The sequence below is a fragment of the Ctenocephalides felis genome, unplaced genomic scaffold, assembly GCF_003426905.1.
Source record: "Ctenocephalides felis isolate EL2017-DRISC unplaced genomic scaffold, ASM342690v1 CF-g0.4_SCAFFOLD_01886, whole genome shotgun sequence".
Classification (NCBI taxonomy): Eukaryota; Metazoa; Arthropoda; class Insecta; order Siphonaptera; family Pulicidae; genus Ctenocephalides; species Ctenocephalides felis.
The window spans coordinates 53,353,744-53,369,638 of NW_020538040.1; the positions used below are offsets into that span (position 1 = coordinate 53,353,744).

The following is a 15,895-nucleotide window of genomic DNA, read 5'->3' on the forward strand; positions in this document are numbered from 1 at the left end:
TCGACTAGATATTGAGTGTTACTACTATATTAATAATTCGCATGTTGGCTTTATATTGATATGTATATGAATAATAGGTTCTTCAATAACATAGTTTTAGGAAAAATTTTAGGTATAGTTTTATAATGGATATAACTTTACTATATTATTGATAAAAAAAATTCTGTCATTGTAAAATTCAAATGTTCATATATTTTAATGAATCATAAGCAATTTTATGTACCTTTAATTATATGATATATATATATATATATATATATATATATATATATATATATGCAGATACAGGTAGTTAACAATTATATAGTATAGTATATAGTATATATAGACAATATACAGATAGTTGACCGTTTTGATGCCATTTCACAATATATCAAAAAGTGCCGAGAATAATTACCCTCTGAAAGTAGAGTAAGAGAAAATAATGTCTAACTTTTGTAAATATGTTACAATTTTCAAATTTTTTTTTTTTCAACAATAATTTCTGTGGTTCATTTTCACACCATGGACCTGCCTTCGGGCAGACTACCATTTATTATTATTATATATATATATATATATATATATAATATATATATATATGACAGTCTTAGATTTGTAAATATTTTGTAGAGCTTCGAACAAACAATACAAAAAGTAATAAAAAACAAAAGTTTTTTAAATAAACATTTTTTTTTTTTTTTTTAATGTCGACATTTTGGAACCAGATACGTTCCATCTTCTTGACATATGTCAAGAAACACAATCTTGATAAGATATTTAACAAACAATATATTGAAGAAATGTAGAAAGTGGCGGATTTTTATAAAATGAATAAAATAGTGGAAGAGATAGCATTATAAAAAATTTGCATATGATAACATAAAAATAAGCATATATATGTTGAGTGTTTAAATTTGATGTTGAAATGCATGATTAATTTCTGGGAGGGCTATATATATATATATATATATATATATATATATATATATAAACATTGTAATCTTTTTTATTTCAGGATGTACCCACTCTACGATTACGTTTAACTAAACCCAAACACAGGAAAAGTGTTCAGTGGACTGAAACCACCATTGATAATGAGAATATGAATAAGAAAAAATCCAAATGTATGAAAATATGTGTTATACACACACGCACACATATATATATATATATATATATATATATATATATATTATATATATATATATATATATATATATATGTCATCCTTTTAAGGTTGCTGTATATATGTTAAGCCCAGAACTTTTGAGGATGTTATGAACGATGATGAAGGCGAAAATGAGGATGAGGATGAGGATGAATGTGAGAACTGCCATGGTCACGTTGAGAAACGGAAACATGTGCATGAGGATAATGCTGTTGAAGACGCGGGTAAAGATTGAAGAAAAAATTTGTAGTTATTAGGTTTGTTGATGTGCTTGAATATTCAATAGAAATAATTGTGGCTTTGCTTATTAAGAAAAATGATTGAAATGAAATATAACAAATTTATATATATATATATATATATATTTGTATGATTCTGAATTTGATGTTGACATATGTATTAACAAAGTCTAATAATCGGGCATAACATCAATAAAAAACATGAATTTCTTTCAAAAATTTATTTTAAATCCATACGTTTCGGCTATAATCCTAGCCTTCATTCAGTGGAAACTAAAATTAAAATTAAAAACTAAAACAATTGAATTGGAGTGAAAAGAAAAAATAAAATAGTAATTAGTACTTACAATTAGTTGATCTTAGTGTTAATTCGGAAAACTTTAGTAATCCATGGTATTAGGATATGGTAATGCACTACACTATGTATTATAAACATTAACTTGAAATTACACAATATTTTCACAAAATACTGATTTGAAAAAATCACAAATGGATAGTGTGTTATTCGTAGACTGGTTGAAGATGTAATGGAGAAAGACAGGTCTGCAAGAACTGTTTTGAATTGTTTGGGGTTTTTTGAATTGTTTTTATGTTGTTGTAACCGTTTATTGAGGTTCTGGCTAGTTTCTCCTATGTAAATTAAATTACAGTCTAAACAATTTATTTGATAGACGAGATTTCTGAGTCGTTCAATATTAAATGGGGTTTTTGTCTTGGTAAAAATAGTGCTAGTAGTTGTACTAAAATTGGTTACAAGTCGAAGTCCAGATTTATAAAAAGTTTTTTCCAAGGAACATACAATTCTTTAATGTATGGCAAACATATTACACCATCGTTATGTACTGTGCAATTGTCCATTTTATTCAAAAGGTACGTTCGTCGGATAAGAGTTATCTGTTTAAATTTTGTAATTAATTTGATGTTGTTGTCCCAAAATGTTTTGTCCGATAGAAGTATTGCGTGGTCCGTTAGATTTATTATAGTACCTATTTTCATTTTGAGTGGATGATAAGAAAAGTAATTAAGGTATCGTCCGGAGTTAGTTGGTTTTTGGTACCAGTTTGTTATTAGTTTGTTATCTGTAGTACGTATAAGTTTTATGTCTAAGAAACTGATCGAGTTCATTGTCTCCAATTCCACTGTAAATTTTAATTTTTATTGACGTTATTAAATTGATCAATTATCATAGTGACATCATCACTAGGGATACAAGTGATAATGTCATCTACATAACGGTAATAAAAAATATGTTTATTGTAATTTTTGAAAATTGTATTTTCAAGGAGTTGTAAGGATATTTCTGCTAGAGATGGACTTGCTGGGGACCCCATTGGCGCCCCAAAAATTTGATAATAGAAAGAGCCATTGAATTCAAAATAAGTGTTAGAGACAATGAACTTGACGGTTTCCCTGAACCAGCGTAAAGATAAAGAAGTCAACGGGGAATTTCATTCCATCGGATTGTTTTATTGCGTCTAAAATAAGGTCTAGGGGTACATTAGTAAAAAGTGAGACTACGTCTAAGCTAATTAGTTTGTAGTTGTCTGGTATATAATTTATCTTGTGTTTTAAGTCAGTAACGAGTTCATAAGAATTTTTTATGTAGTGTGGTGATTGTTTTGTTATTGTAGTTAAAATGTTACTTATGTATTTTGAGAGTTTATATAGGGGAGTATTAATGTCGGAAACTATTGGTCTAAGAGGTAAATTATTTTTGTGGACTTTGGGAAGGCCATAAAGTCTGGGAAAATATGGGTGTAAATTTTTCAGGTCAGAAGTTATCTCTTTTGTTAGTTGTTTGTTTGTTGTAAGTTTGTCTAAAAATTGGTAATTTTGTAAGTATTAGTGTCAAGTAATAATTCAGATATTTTATTTATATAGTCTTGCTTGTCTATGATAACAGTGATGTTGCCTTTATCCGCTTTAGTGACCACTATATCCGGATGATTTTTGAGAAATATTTTGCATGCTTTAAGGTCTCTAAGAATATTATCGTAAGTTGTATTTTTAGTATTGAAGGAATTAATATGTTGGATGAATTTTTTACAAAAAAGATTTCTAGTGTGAATTTTAGTTTTCGGATCTTTAATTTGCTGTAAACCATATTCTAAATTACTAAGCAATTTAATAAAGTTAAAATTACGACAAGTAGCAGGAACTGAAAAATTGGGTCCTAAAGCGAATATGTACAATAGTCTGTCTGGTATGTCGATAGAAGAATAATTTTTTAACCATTTATCAATAATATTTTTATCTAAAATTATTTTGTTATTTTCTAATTTGTTTTGTAATAGTTTATTAAATTTGTTAGTATACGAAAGTTTCAAACTATTGAACTGTTTGTTGTTTCTAATTGTTTCTAAATATAAAAAGTTCTCAAAAATATCGATTTCTACTGTGCGACACAACCAATTTGTGATTTTTTCAATCGTGTTTCTAAAATTACAAATATTTTTGATACACCTGTTAATTGTGAGTGTAATGTATTTTAAACTAACTTTTTGTAAACTATTGTATTGGGAATTATTACTAATGAATTGGAATTTTTTAATGTCTAATAATTCTCAATACAATAATAATAATTTCAATACAATAATAATAATCTAATGTTTAATAATTTAATTAGATCCGAAAACTAAAATTCACACTAGAAATCTTTTTTGTAAAAAATTCATCCAACATATTAATTCCTTCAATACTAAAAATACAACTTACGATAATATTCTTAGAGACCTTAAAGCATGCAAAATATTTCTCAAAAATCATCCGGATATAGTGGTCACTAAAGCGGATAAAGGCAACATCACTGTTATCATAGACAAGCAAGACTATATAAATAAAATATCTGAATTATTACTTGACACTAATACTTACAAAATTACCAATTTTTAGACAAACTTACAACAAACAAACAACTAACAAAAGAGATAACTTCTGACCTGAAAAATTTACACCCATATTTTCCCAGACTTTATGGCCTTCCCAAAGTCCACAAAAATAATTTACCTCTTAGACCAATAGTTTCCGACATTAATACTCCCCTATATAAACTCTCAAAATACATAAGTAACATTTTAACTACAATAACAAAACAATCACCACACTACATAAAAAATTCTTATGAACTCGTTACTGACTTAAAACACAAGATAAATTATATACCAGACAACTACAAACTAATTAGCTTAGACGTAGTCTCACTTTTTACTAATGTACCCCTAGACCTTATTTTAGACGCAATAACAATCCGATGGAATGAAATTTCCCCGTTGACTTCTTTATCTTTACGCTGGTTCAGGGAAACCGTCAAGTTCATTGTCTCTAACACTTATTTTTGAATTCAATGGCTCTTTCTATTATCAAATTTTTGGGGCGCCAATGGGGTCCCCAGCAAGTCCATCTCTAGCAGAAATATCCTTACAACTCCTTGAAAATACAATTTTCAAAAATTACAATAAACATATTTTTTATTACCGTTATGTAGATGACATTATCACTTGTATCCCTAGTGATGATGTCACTATGATAATTGATCAATTTAATAACGTCAATAAAAAATTAAAATTTACAGTGGAATTGGAGACAATGAACTCGATCAGTTTCTTAGACATAAAACTTATACGTACTACAGATAACAAACTAATAACAAACTGGTACCAAAAACCAACTAACTCCGGACGATACCTTAATTACTTTTCTTATCATCCACTCAAAATGAAAATAGGTACTATAATAAATCTAACGGACCACGCAATACTTCTATCGGACAAAACATTTTGGGACAACAACATCAAATTAATTACAAAAATTTTAACAGATAACTCTTATCCCCTAAAACTTATAAATTCCGTAACTAGTAACAGACGAACGTACCTTTTGAATAAAATGGACAATTGCACAGTACATAACGATTTACCTGACTCAGAAACTCATTCTGGTGTAATATGTTTGCCATACATTAAAGAATTGTATGTTCCTTGGAAAAAACTTTTTTATAAATCTGGACTTCGACTTGTAACCCATTTTAGTACAACTACTAGCACTATTTTTACCAAGACAAAAACCCCATTTAATATTGAACGACTCAGAAATCTCGTCTATCAAATAAATTGTTTAGACTGTAATTTAATTTACATAGGAGAAACTAGCCAGAACCTCAATAAACGGTTACAACAACATAAAAACAATTCAAAAAACCCCAAACAATTCAAAACAGTTCTTGCAGACCTGTCTTTCTCCATTACATCTTCAACCAGTCTATGAATAACACACTATCCATTTGTGATTTTTTCAAATCAGTATTTTGTGAAAATATTGTGTAATTTCAAGTTAATGTTTATAATACATAGTGTAGTGCATTACCATATCCTAATACCATGGATTACTAAAGTTTTCCGAATTAACACTAAGATCAACTAATTGTAAGTACTAATTACTATTTTATTTTTTCTTTTCACTCCAATTCAATTGTTTTAGTTTTTAATTTTAATTTTAGTTTCCACTGAATGAAGGCTAGGATTATAGCCGAAACGTATGGATTTAAAATAAATTTTTGAAAGAAATTCATGTTTTTTATTGATGTTATGCCCGATTATTAGACTTTGTTAATATATATATATATATATATATATATATATATATATATACTTTTTTTAATATATTTCTTGTATTTACAAATTGAAAACTTACGCACTGCTGAAATAAGCAAATATGTATATGTATATATAGAATATTCATTGGTTCTTCTTAAATTATACTTGCTTGAAAATGAAATAAATCTGTTTATTGTAAATTGACTGAAAGAGAATGTTATTTAAAAATTTCTTTATTTCAATCATATTCAATTACTAATTAGTTATACTATGTATAAATAAAAAAAAAAAAACTTTAAAATGTAGATTTAATGACCCCATTGCTATTTCAGGAATATTGAATTATTTTCCAAGGAAATCATGCACATTTGATGTAATGTAAGTTTTATTTTTCAAGGTGAAGGAACATCCACCAAAGAAGATAATACCCCTAAAGAAACGGAGGAAAGCACAGAGAGTGAAAATAATATAGAAATTAAAGATATTCCTCAAATAACATGATTATTTCCTAAATAAATTTAATTTTATTATTATTTCTATAAGTAATGCATTGCACCAGAGCACCATTGTTTATCTGGATTTTGCAAATAAAATTGTTAATTGTTTCATAATTCTTTAGGATTACAAATTATTCCTTCATATAACATTATAGTAACAATATAATTAAGTTCATATCAATAACCTTTATTCTTTGGTAAATTAAACATAATTTTGAAATATTTCATAAATACTTGATAATTAATTATCACTATAAATAATTAAATAAGTCAGTGCATTTTGTTTGTATAATACATGATATAACTGAAAGCTTTGCTTCACAGCTTATTTATTGTCTATCCTATATTCTATCTATGTATTTCTTAACTGGCTTCAAGAAGCATTGAACTGTGAAAACTGAAATGGCCATATTAAAGATTATGTGAAAACTTTTCACAAGTCTTATCATAAGTAAAGTTCAACAATTTTATGAGCGTCCTTTGTGAATTCAGTTAAGAAAAACTTCTATTGGTTAATTGTATGTATGTATGTGTGTGTATATATATACACAAACATACACAATTACAAATTGAATATAAAAAGTAACTGAATATCTGAAAGTATCTCATATTCATGTTTTATATAAATTGGGAATGTTTTAGTTTGTTGGAAGCTGATTAAAATTTGTGAATTTGAAACTTTCAATAAAAAATGTAAAACATATTTGAAATTCATAAGTTTATCTATTTGTACCTAAGTTTCATTTTCTGACAAGCCCACAGTTTGAGACTACCCAAAAGTTTTTACACTCAATACAAAATTAATAAGTTTAATACTTCAATTTTAAATATACTAACCATGTAACTAACAGAACATTAAATGGGAGTTTTGCTTGTTTGTGAACTGTGACTGGATGTCCGAGAATGACCAGGAATATCTGTGTTTCCAGGAGAAGTTGGCCCAACAGGAGTTTGAACCAATGGGGTTGGTGGTGTTTTACTACCAGATATTGATTGTGTGCCACCAGCAATTTGCATATGATATCTAAATATTTAAATATTAATATCAATTGAACTTCTATGTCTCCCATTTTATTATTTCCATATGTAATGAGAAAAAGACAAAAAGAAACAATTTATATACTATTCCCATTGTTTTAATTTTTCGTTACCCAAAAATGAAAAAAAATTCTATAAGAGCTTCTTGATCATTTTGTCATTTGTTAGCAATATTGATAAATATGTACTGTATATTTGGCATATATATGTGTCCACATATGAAACTGCCTCCTCTTCAGAGATCAAATTACTTGATAACTTAAAGAACATATGAAATATTAACAATGTGCAGATGGTATATGTTAATATAATGGTTTAAATAGTTTTAAAGCCAAAATGATAATTTTATAGTGTAATAGTATTTCTTTTTTCTTTTAAGCAAATTTAAAATATTTAGCTAATATACAAGTTATGAGTTATACACTTAAAAATAGCAAATTCGTTTTTAAAATGAAGCGCTCCAATAATTTACCTGAAAGCCTTGCCACTACTTTTTTTTATTGACGTTGGTTTAACAACATGCATTCAGAACTAACATTATTTAACCTTAATATATATTATATATTTTTCTATATTACTATTTTATTAATATATAATATTGATATATATTATATAAAAATGACACTCAGAACAATATTACATGGAATGGTTAAAATAGTTTTATGCATGCGCAGATGGGTGCATACTACTTCCAACAGTTAAAGCCTCTAATTTTTGCTCATATAAAACAAATCCAATATACATATACCATATTTAAATTATCTACGGTTATTAATTACATGATTAAAAATGCAACAACTTTGTTTGCCATGAAAACTGGTTTAGAAGTTTTGTTTAAATCAATAATTTTAGCACATATACATTTTTAGATAGAAACAAGTTAGAATAAAAAACTAAACAAACCTGTAAATATTTTCGGTACTCTCAACAACACCTTGTGTTAAATTCAGACTCCTCCCTTTAATTCCTCCTTCTTTATTTGGAGGGGACCACCAATTTACTACTCTTCCTACCACTGGAACATGTCTTAAAATTCCTTCTTGCCACAATTTTTCCTCTGTTTCTCTTTGCAAATCCAGTGTTGCTGCTTCTATGCCCTAATTATAATAAATCATAAATAAATAAATTTAAATAAATCATAATTATCTTAGTCAACAAATTACTTTTTTAACAATTTCCGTCATTGAATCCATGACTCTGGAAGACTCTTGAACTGAACGACCAACTGACATAACAAGTCCCAACAGCTCTTCTACATCTGTTTCAGCAGTGACCATCCCAAATCTAATAAAAGGTTCATGTTAACTCAATATACCTAGTATATTTTTTAAAACACGCTCATTTTAATGCCTTAAAATTGGTTTATGCACAACATGATTTTATGATATATAATTTCAAATTAATTTAATTTCATTTCGAACAAAAGAAAATTGTACTAACTTTAAATTATTGAGAGACTGATACTTTTATAAAAATAAAAGAGAATCAATTATAGCTATACCTTACACAAATCAGACCATCAATTCCTTCACCTTGTGAAAATGCACCATCTGTAGCTCTCAAAGATTCAACTAACGCGCAGTTTAACTTATTTAATTCTGATTTAGCTTGATCTGTTAATAATGCTTCCCAACCTTCTGGTGCATAGCGAACCCCACCCAGACCTGTATGCAACAATCATACAATTGAAAAAAAAAAAATCCAAAAATTATACTACAATTTACGTAATATATATTTATCCTTAGAATAAAAAGACTACATATTTGCGATGTTAAGTCATATTCAGAATCATGTCATATATGTTACAAACATGATTACGAGTGCAAGTATTAGAAAAATAAATACTATAAAAAAAACAAATGTGCACACAAAATTGAACTGAAAAATATAGAAATATATTTTCAAGTTTAGTTGTTTCTACACACAGCGCCTATTCTATCTAATATGCTAAGTCATATTTTGTCATAATCAGTGCTTAATAAAGTTATTTTTATGTCATCAAACGAGTTTGGTTTGTATTAAACATAAATATGATCCCGATCCAGAATAGTTAACTAGGATAACCTATTTCTAAAACTATTTTTTAAAAATGTAATAATTTTAACTAAATTACCAGCCCATCCTGGCAGTTCAACTAGTTTCAAAACTGGACTCTGCTCAACAAGTCTTACAAATGTTTCTTTATGTTTTATGGTAGCCTCTAAAATTTCTAATTGCTGTTCAACACAAACGGCAAACTCTTCTAGATCTCTTGCCTCAGGAGGACCTCCTGGAGCAGCTTCTAATGGGCAGTATCTTAACACAATACCAGCGCTATCTAAATCACATATTTCCAGGGGTACCTAAAAGTTTGGATAATAACAACTTGATAACCTTGCTAATAATCATATACATTTAGTACCCATGCATCAAAATGTTCTAATCTTTGAATTTTCAATTAAATTTTAAATGAGATATGTTGACATATTATTTATAAGTACAAAAATTGTTTAAATGACATTCTCGCTTAATTTCATAAAAATAATAATAACATGCAGTTTATCACAATATACAACAAAATAAAGAAGTTTGTAAGTGTCATGGCACATAATAATAATAAATCGTATTCACAGATTGGTATGGAAATAAAATTTACACTACGTTTCATATTGTTCTAGAAATTACAGAATGATTGCTATCATTTATTTAACACATTATATTATAGTTCACCCACACATCAACAACAATTGTTAATGTGTATAAGTTTACGCGTTTAATAAACACATAGACTATGCTTGCATAGATGCATGCATAAAAACAAAATTACTATTTAAATTATTATTAGAAAGTTAAAATATTAAAAATACAAATTTAATACCTGCGGAGCATCTCTCTGCAAAATCTGACCAAGCCAGGAATTTAATTTATCATAATAAGAAGGAACTCTGCTAAATTGCCTTTTTTGATTACTACATTTTTTTGGAGTTATGAGTGCATCAGCTTCTACAGAATTTGAGTTTGGATGGGTTTCAGTTTGTTCCAGTGATGGATTAGAAGCACCAATGAATTGAAACACCACACATGAAACAGCTGCTTCAAATAATATCTATGTTGTTGTAAAAGAGAATTCACTTTAACTACAATTTTGCTTTCTTTTTCTTATTTTTTTATGAATAAGAAATTAAAGACTTATGGTAGATAATATTAAAAGCAAGTAATTCATATTTCAATTCAATGATAGAAATAATTTTAATTTAAGTCAATGACATACTTATCGTTTACTTTTACAAACAATTTAGCAATTTCTTTAAGAATATAGAATAAATAAAAGTTAAACAAATTTACATTCTTTAATCGCAGTGGTCAATATTTTAAATGGAAAATTATTTCACCCCAACCCTATCATTGCAACAATATATTGATATAGATTAATAGGTGATAGTTGAATAAAAAATGTAATAACCCCAATTGAAGCCTTAATCCTTAACAAAAATTAAAAATATATATATATATATATTACTGTTGGATTCACAGCCTTAGTAATTATATCAGCCATTGTATAGACACCACCTTCGCCCCCAGGCTCCTTGCTCTGAAATATTTTTTATAAACATATGAAACTACGTAACATCTCGTGTCAATGTTTACATAAACTAAAATTATTATAAAACATGCTTGCATTAATTAATATTTAAAAATTATTATAACTTTTCCACATTGCAAAAAATTCCATTCCATTTCTCTTATGTAATATTTTAGTTCGGAAGATAATGATTAATGTAAATTAAAATTAAAAGCAAAAAACGAATTTATTTTGATATCTAAAAATTCATATTTCACTTCTTACCTAATAAACATGAATCATATAAAAATGATGTAAGTGAGATTGAAACTCATTAAAATTAAATCATTCTCACTAAACATAGAATTAAATGGTCAAAACATATCAATCACAAGCAAACGCATAATATGTACCAATATTCTAATGCTACAGTGCTTATTAAGATGCGCCCATAGAATCCGGCATGAATGAAATGATTGTAATAATCGTGTGGTAATCATTTCTCGTCCTAATGCCTGAAGTGTCATCCATAAAGGCAAAGAATTTAATCTCCTAGAAGCTAAAAGACCTGTTGTGGCATTTACAGTCTCAGGAAGTCGATAAAGTGACTGAATTATATTACTTAAGAAATCTAATATACATTTGAAGAAATAATCAAATTTTGGAAATAATTTGAATGAAAGCTATAAATAAATATAGTTATTGATTTAAGCAAACCACATGATTCACTCCTGTTTTATACAAAAATATAATAAAAAATATGTGTTTAAACATATGATTTTTTTAAAAAATAATTTATATTAGAAAGGATACAACAACAGGAAGTCCAGGTATTCCTAACCAAGTTCCTAGTGGCAAAGTTATGCTGTCTGCTATTCGAGTTGGCTATGTAAAATTAAAAAGAACACCTATCTTAAAGAAATTATTATAAAAAACATTATGAATGAAATTAGATAAGCAATTTGATGTGTCAACTAGATAATTCATTATATTAAATATATGTCTTAATATGAAAGTTTAGATAAAAAAAGATTTCAAATATATGAAATACTATAAGAGCATAGAAAAGGCTAAATGATTTTTTTTGCTAAACCAAAACAAAAATTACATGAGTATTTGTTGTTTGTTGTATATAAATCAACACTTAAATAAATAAATAGGTAAATAGTATACAATAATTATTACTACATGTTTAAATTATATATTATTGAATAATTAAGAAACATATTTGTTTCTGAAAATATTGAATAAAAATTAGATATTATGTGAAGATTACTAACCACACCAGTTGCTTGTGTAACAGCTATAGCAGCAAGCCCATGACCCCTTAAGTGTAACCATACATTATGAGTACGACATAAATCTTGCAGCCTGCTTACATTATCATTATGCCCACATATTGAAGTACCTACTTCTCCCACAACCAATAACGGTACCATGCCAGCGGCAGTATCGTCTACAAACATTCTTCCCAAAGCTGACAAATCCATTGTTTGAGCAGAACCTAATATATTAAATAAATTGTCCATAATATATAAAATTATGAATACATGTATTCTAAAGGTTTTGTAAACCAAAAATTTTAATAAAATGGTCATAAACTATGTACATGATCATGAGCAAACCAACAAAAAGTTACTTAAAAACAAATACAGGTAGCCCCCGCATAACACGGTACTTCTATAGCACGAGTTCGCTCTAACACGGTTTGAGAATTGAGCAAAACCCTAATAAATAAAAAAATAGTAAAATCTATGAAAATCAAACTTTATTTAATCTAAAATTAGTAAAATCGCAGTACAATAACTCAATAAATGTGATAAAACTAATGCAAAAGATAACTAATTTGATACTTATTATTCGAGCGCATACGTTCTATAGAGAAAAAAAATTCTAGGCTTATCCAAACAATTAGTCAATCAGTATTAAGCAAAGATCCTTTGAATGAAATGAGCACAAAATTTTAATAAATAAAATAACTTTGCATGTGGTAAATATATGAATATCTTTTTGCTAAAAGCAAGTAATTGCAAATATAATTGTATTTGAAAAAAATAATGCATGAATCTGGAGGTAGTACAAAAAGCTGGTCAGAGGATGAGGATATTTTGCAAAAAAAGGATCATGTTGGATAGCACTTACCATTTAATAATGACGAAAAAATTCATATAATTGATGTAATGTATACTACTTCTTAAAAAAAATAATAAACAGAACAATATTTATTATAAAATCATGATATGTAGCATGCTTTTTTGAATTCTTGGAAAGTAACCTGGACATCTGTTTGTACTAGTTCTTTGTTCCGTACAACACGGATTCGCATAACACGCTACTTTATTGGAACATAACTACTGTGTTATGCGGGGGTTACCTGTAGTGTTTGAAAGTTAGAAAATAGCAAGAATAGAAAAGCAATCTTACAAATTACAGATCTTAAAATAAAAAATTAACATGAATGGTTGATACTCCTTTTATACCCTATAAACAAAAGGTGTCATTACAACTATTTCAGATTTAACTATTAGTAGGTAATTTAATTTTATTATTTACATATTTTAAAAAGTAAACGACATTTATGATTGACTTTACAGACTGTAGTAAATAAGATTTGCTGATAGATATTTAAGAAAGGCTAGAATTGTTTATGTGAACAAAAGCTCATTTATATTTTGACTTTTTACAATAAGTAATATATTTCAATAAAATACATTTTTCTGTATTGATGCTCAAGATAAATTAAATCAATGTTGAAGTATTATTGATTCAAGGTATATTATTATTGATCAAAGGTTCCAAAATGGCAAGCAAACCAGCTTACATATATCATGCTTCATCATCAAATGAAGCACTGATAGCATTTACATTAGGCCTTTCTTCAATTTTTTATGTAACAAAATTTTTTTTGTAACTTACCAAAAACAGTGTTTACTGGAACGGGTCTAACACAACCCAGTGGTAAACCTATCAACCTGCATGCATATTGTAGTGTCCCAATCGGACTTGTTTCTGATGAATATAAACATGGAGCTCCTTTGGTACCAGCACCATTTTCTAGATAACCAGGACACCGTATAGACAATGCTAATCTTATTGCGTGAACAAGGCCATCAGCAGAATCTTCATGAATATATGAGGAGCAATCCAAAAACCTTTGAATTATACTATAGTAAGTACAGCGGTATCTGGTACAACTTTTGCATTGCATAATAAATGTTATTTTTCGAGCACAAACACTCGACACAACGCAAACAAAAATGGTGTTGGAAAAAAAACTCACCCTTAAAGCACATTTATTATTGGATAATGCACCTTTTTATACTAAAATTTTAGAGAAAATTTTTTGAGCTCATGATTTCTGGTATGTCTTATAGATCCAAAAAAAAGAAAAAACAACTAACAGGTTCTAAATTCAGAAACTAAAAGGGCAAAAAAATGAGCAGTAAAACTCTTGTGAATATAACCGATATTAACTTATTTCATAAATAATTATATTAATTTTTATTTTAAATGTCTTAACTACAGATATAATACATTTTATTTTCTCTTGCCTTATTTGAAAACCACAAAACATATTATTTTATTTTCATGTAAAATGAATTTTGCAAAGCGAAATTTTCGCATAACAAATTAAGTACGTTTTGCGACTCCATCCATTAAAAAAAAATTCCTTAAAAATGGAATTTGAGAAATAAAAGTAATCTTGTAATTTAAAAATTTGTATATGTAGAATATTTAAGAATACAAACAGCAAAATTTACAATGTATTAATAAATTTAGACCATGTTCTAGAGTTAATATTTCAGTAAATCAAACATCAAAGAAAAAGAAGGTTAAAAAATATAAATTTTATGCATATGAAGCTAACCTGAATATGTGGCTTAGCCACCTGGTTGTGTCTGTACTGATCCGAGCATTCAGATGTTGTAAATGAGTTCTTTCTAGAGTAGAAAGATAGGCCAGAATACTATGCGAAACTATAGCTAATTTTCCTACTTCATCCAAATATGGAAGAGGCCATGGGGCTCCTTCTTCCTCAGGATCACTGGTGCAAATGACATCTTCAATAAGCCGCAAAATATCATTCGCATTTTTTTTATCATTACCCAGAAATCCGATAGGCTGAGAATTTGTTTGACTAATACTTTTATCACCGCCACTAACACCTGCCTCGAGCCTTTCTATAACTTTAGAGGCCTGAAATTCCACTTCAACCAATGTTTGACGCTCCTAATAATAGACAAACTTTTAATGAAAGCAATAATAATATTTCAATTTATATTATAAATATAAAGTAACATACAAGTTCTTTGCTTTTATCACTATTTATATCCCCCATTTCCATGTCATTTGTGAAATTAAACCCTGTCTCAACTTCTGAAGTCATAGTCATCGTGGCAATGTCAAATCAACGAATCAAAAATTGACTGTAGAATATACCAAATTCGGACGCGTTGTCAAAAGTTCACCGCAGTCAAAGCAAATAATGTCAGTTGAGTAATATCTCAAAACCGCGTTAAAGCAAATATTAAGTGACTACTTGACTTTTATAATATTATATATTGATATAATATAAAAATATTTATATTAAATCGCTCCATGTAGATACATATTCAAGGACTTTAACTTAGACAAAGTTATTATAATAATGTAATATTTTGACGTCTATACAGAGATGCTTATACTTCGTTTACTCATTTTGTTATTATGGATTCAAAAACAAAAGAAAACGTACAAACGATAAACTTTTCATAATAGAAAGTTTGAATAAACATGTGTCGACTTTTTATTGATATGTGTGCAAGTTCTGCAACTGCAAAAAAATTCATTTGTGTTAA

General features: G+C 27.8%; 1 protein-coding gene across 1 annotated transcript; it reads right to left on the bottom strand.

Annotated features, from left to right (window-relative positions):
- Positions 1-6,759: 6,759 nt before the first annotated feature.
- On the bottom strand, positions 6,760-15,546 carry LOC113376827 (pyridoxal-dependent decarboxylase domain-containing protein 1). The gene is made up of 13 exons (XM_026616891.1): positions 15,361-15,546; positions 14,926-15,287; positions 13,974-14,209; positions 12,338-12,561; positions 11,871-11,942; positions 11,471-11,665; positions 11,016-11,087; positions 10,374-10,601; positions 9,630-9,858; positions 9,018-9,180; positions 8,680-8,800; positions 8,420-8,613; positions 6,760-7,502 (listed from the first exon to the last, which is right to left on the bottom strand). The coding sequence occupies exons 1-13, from the start codon at positions 15,448-15,450 to the stop codon at positions 7,334-7,336; spliced, it is 2,355 nt and encodes a 784-aa protein (XP_026472676.1). The 5' UTR covers positions 15,451-15,546; the 3' UTR covers positions 6,760-7,333.
- Positions 15,547-15,895: the final 349 nt, after the last annotated feature.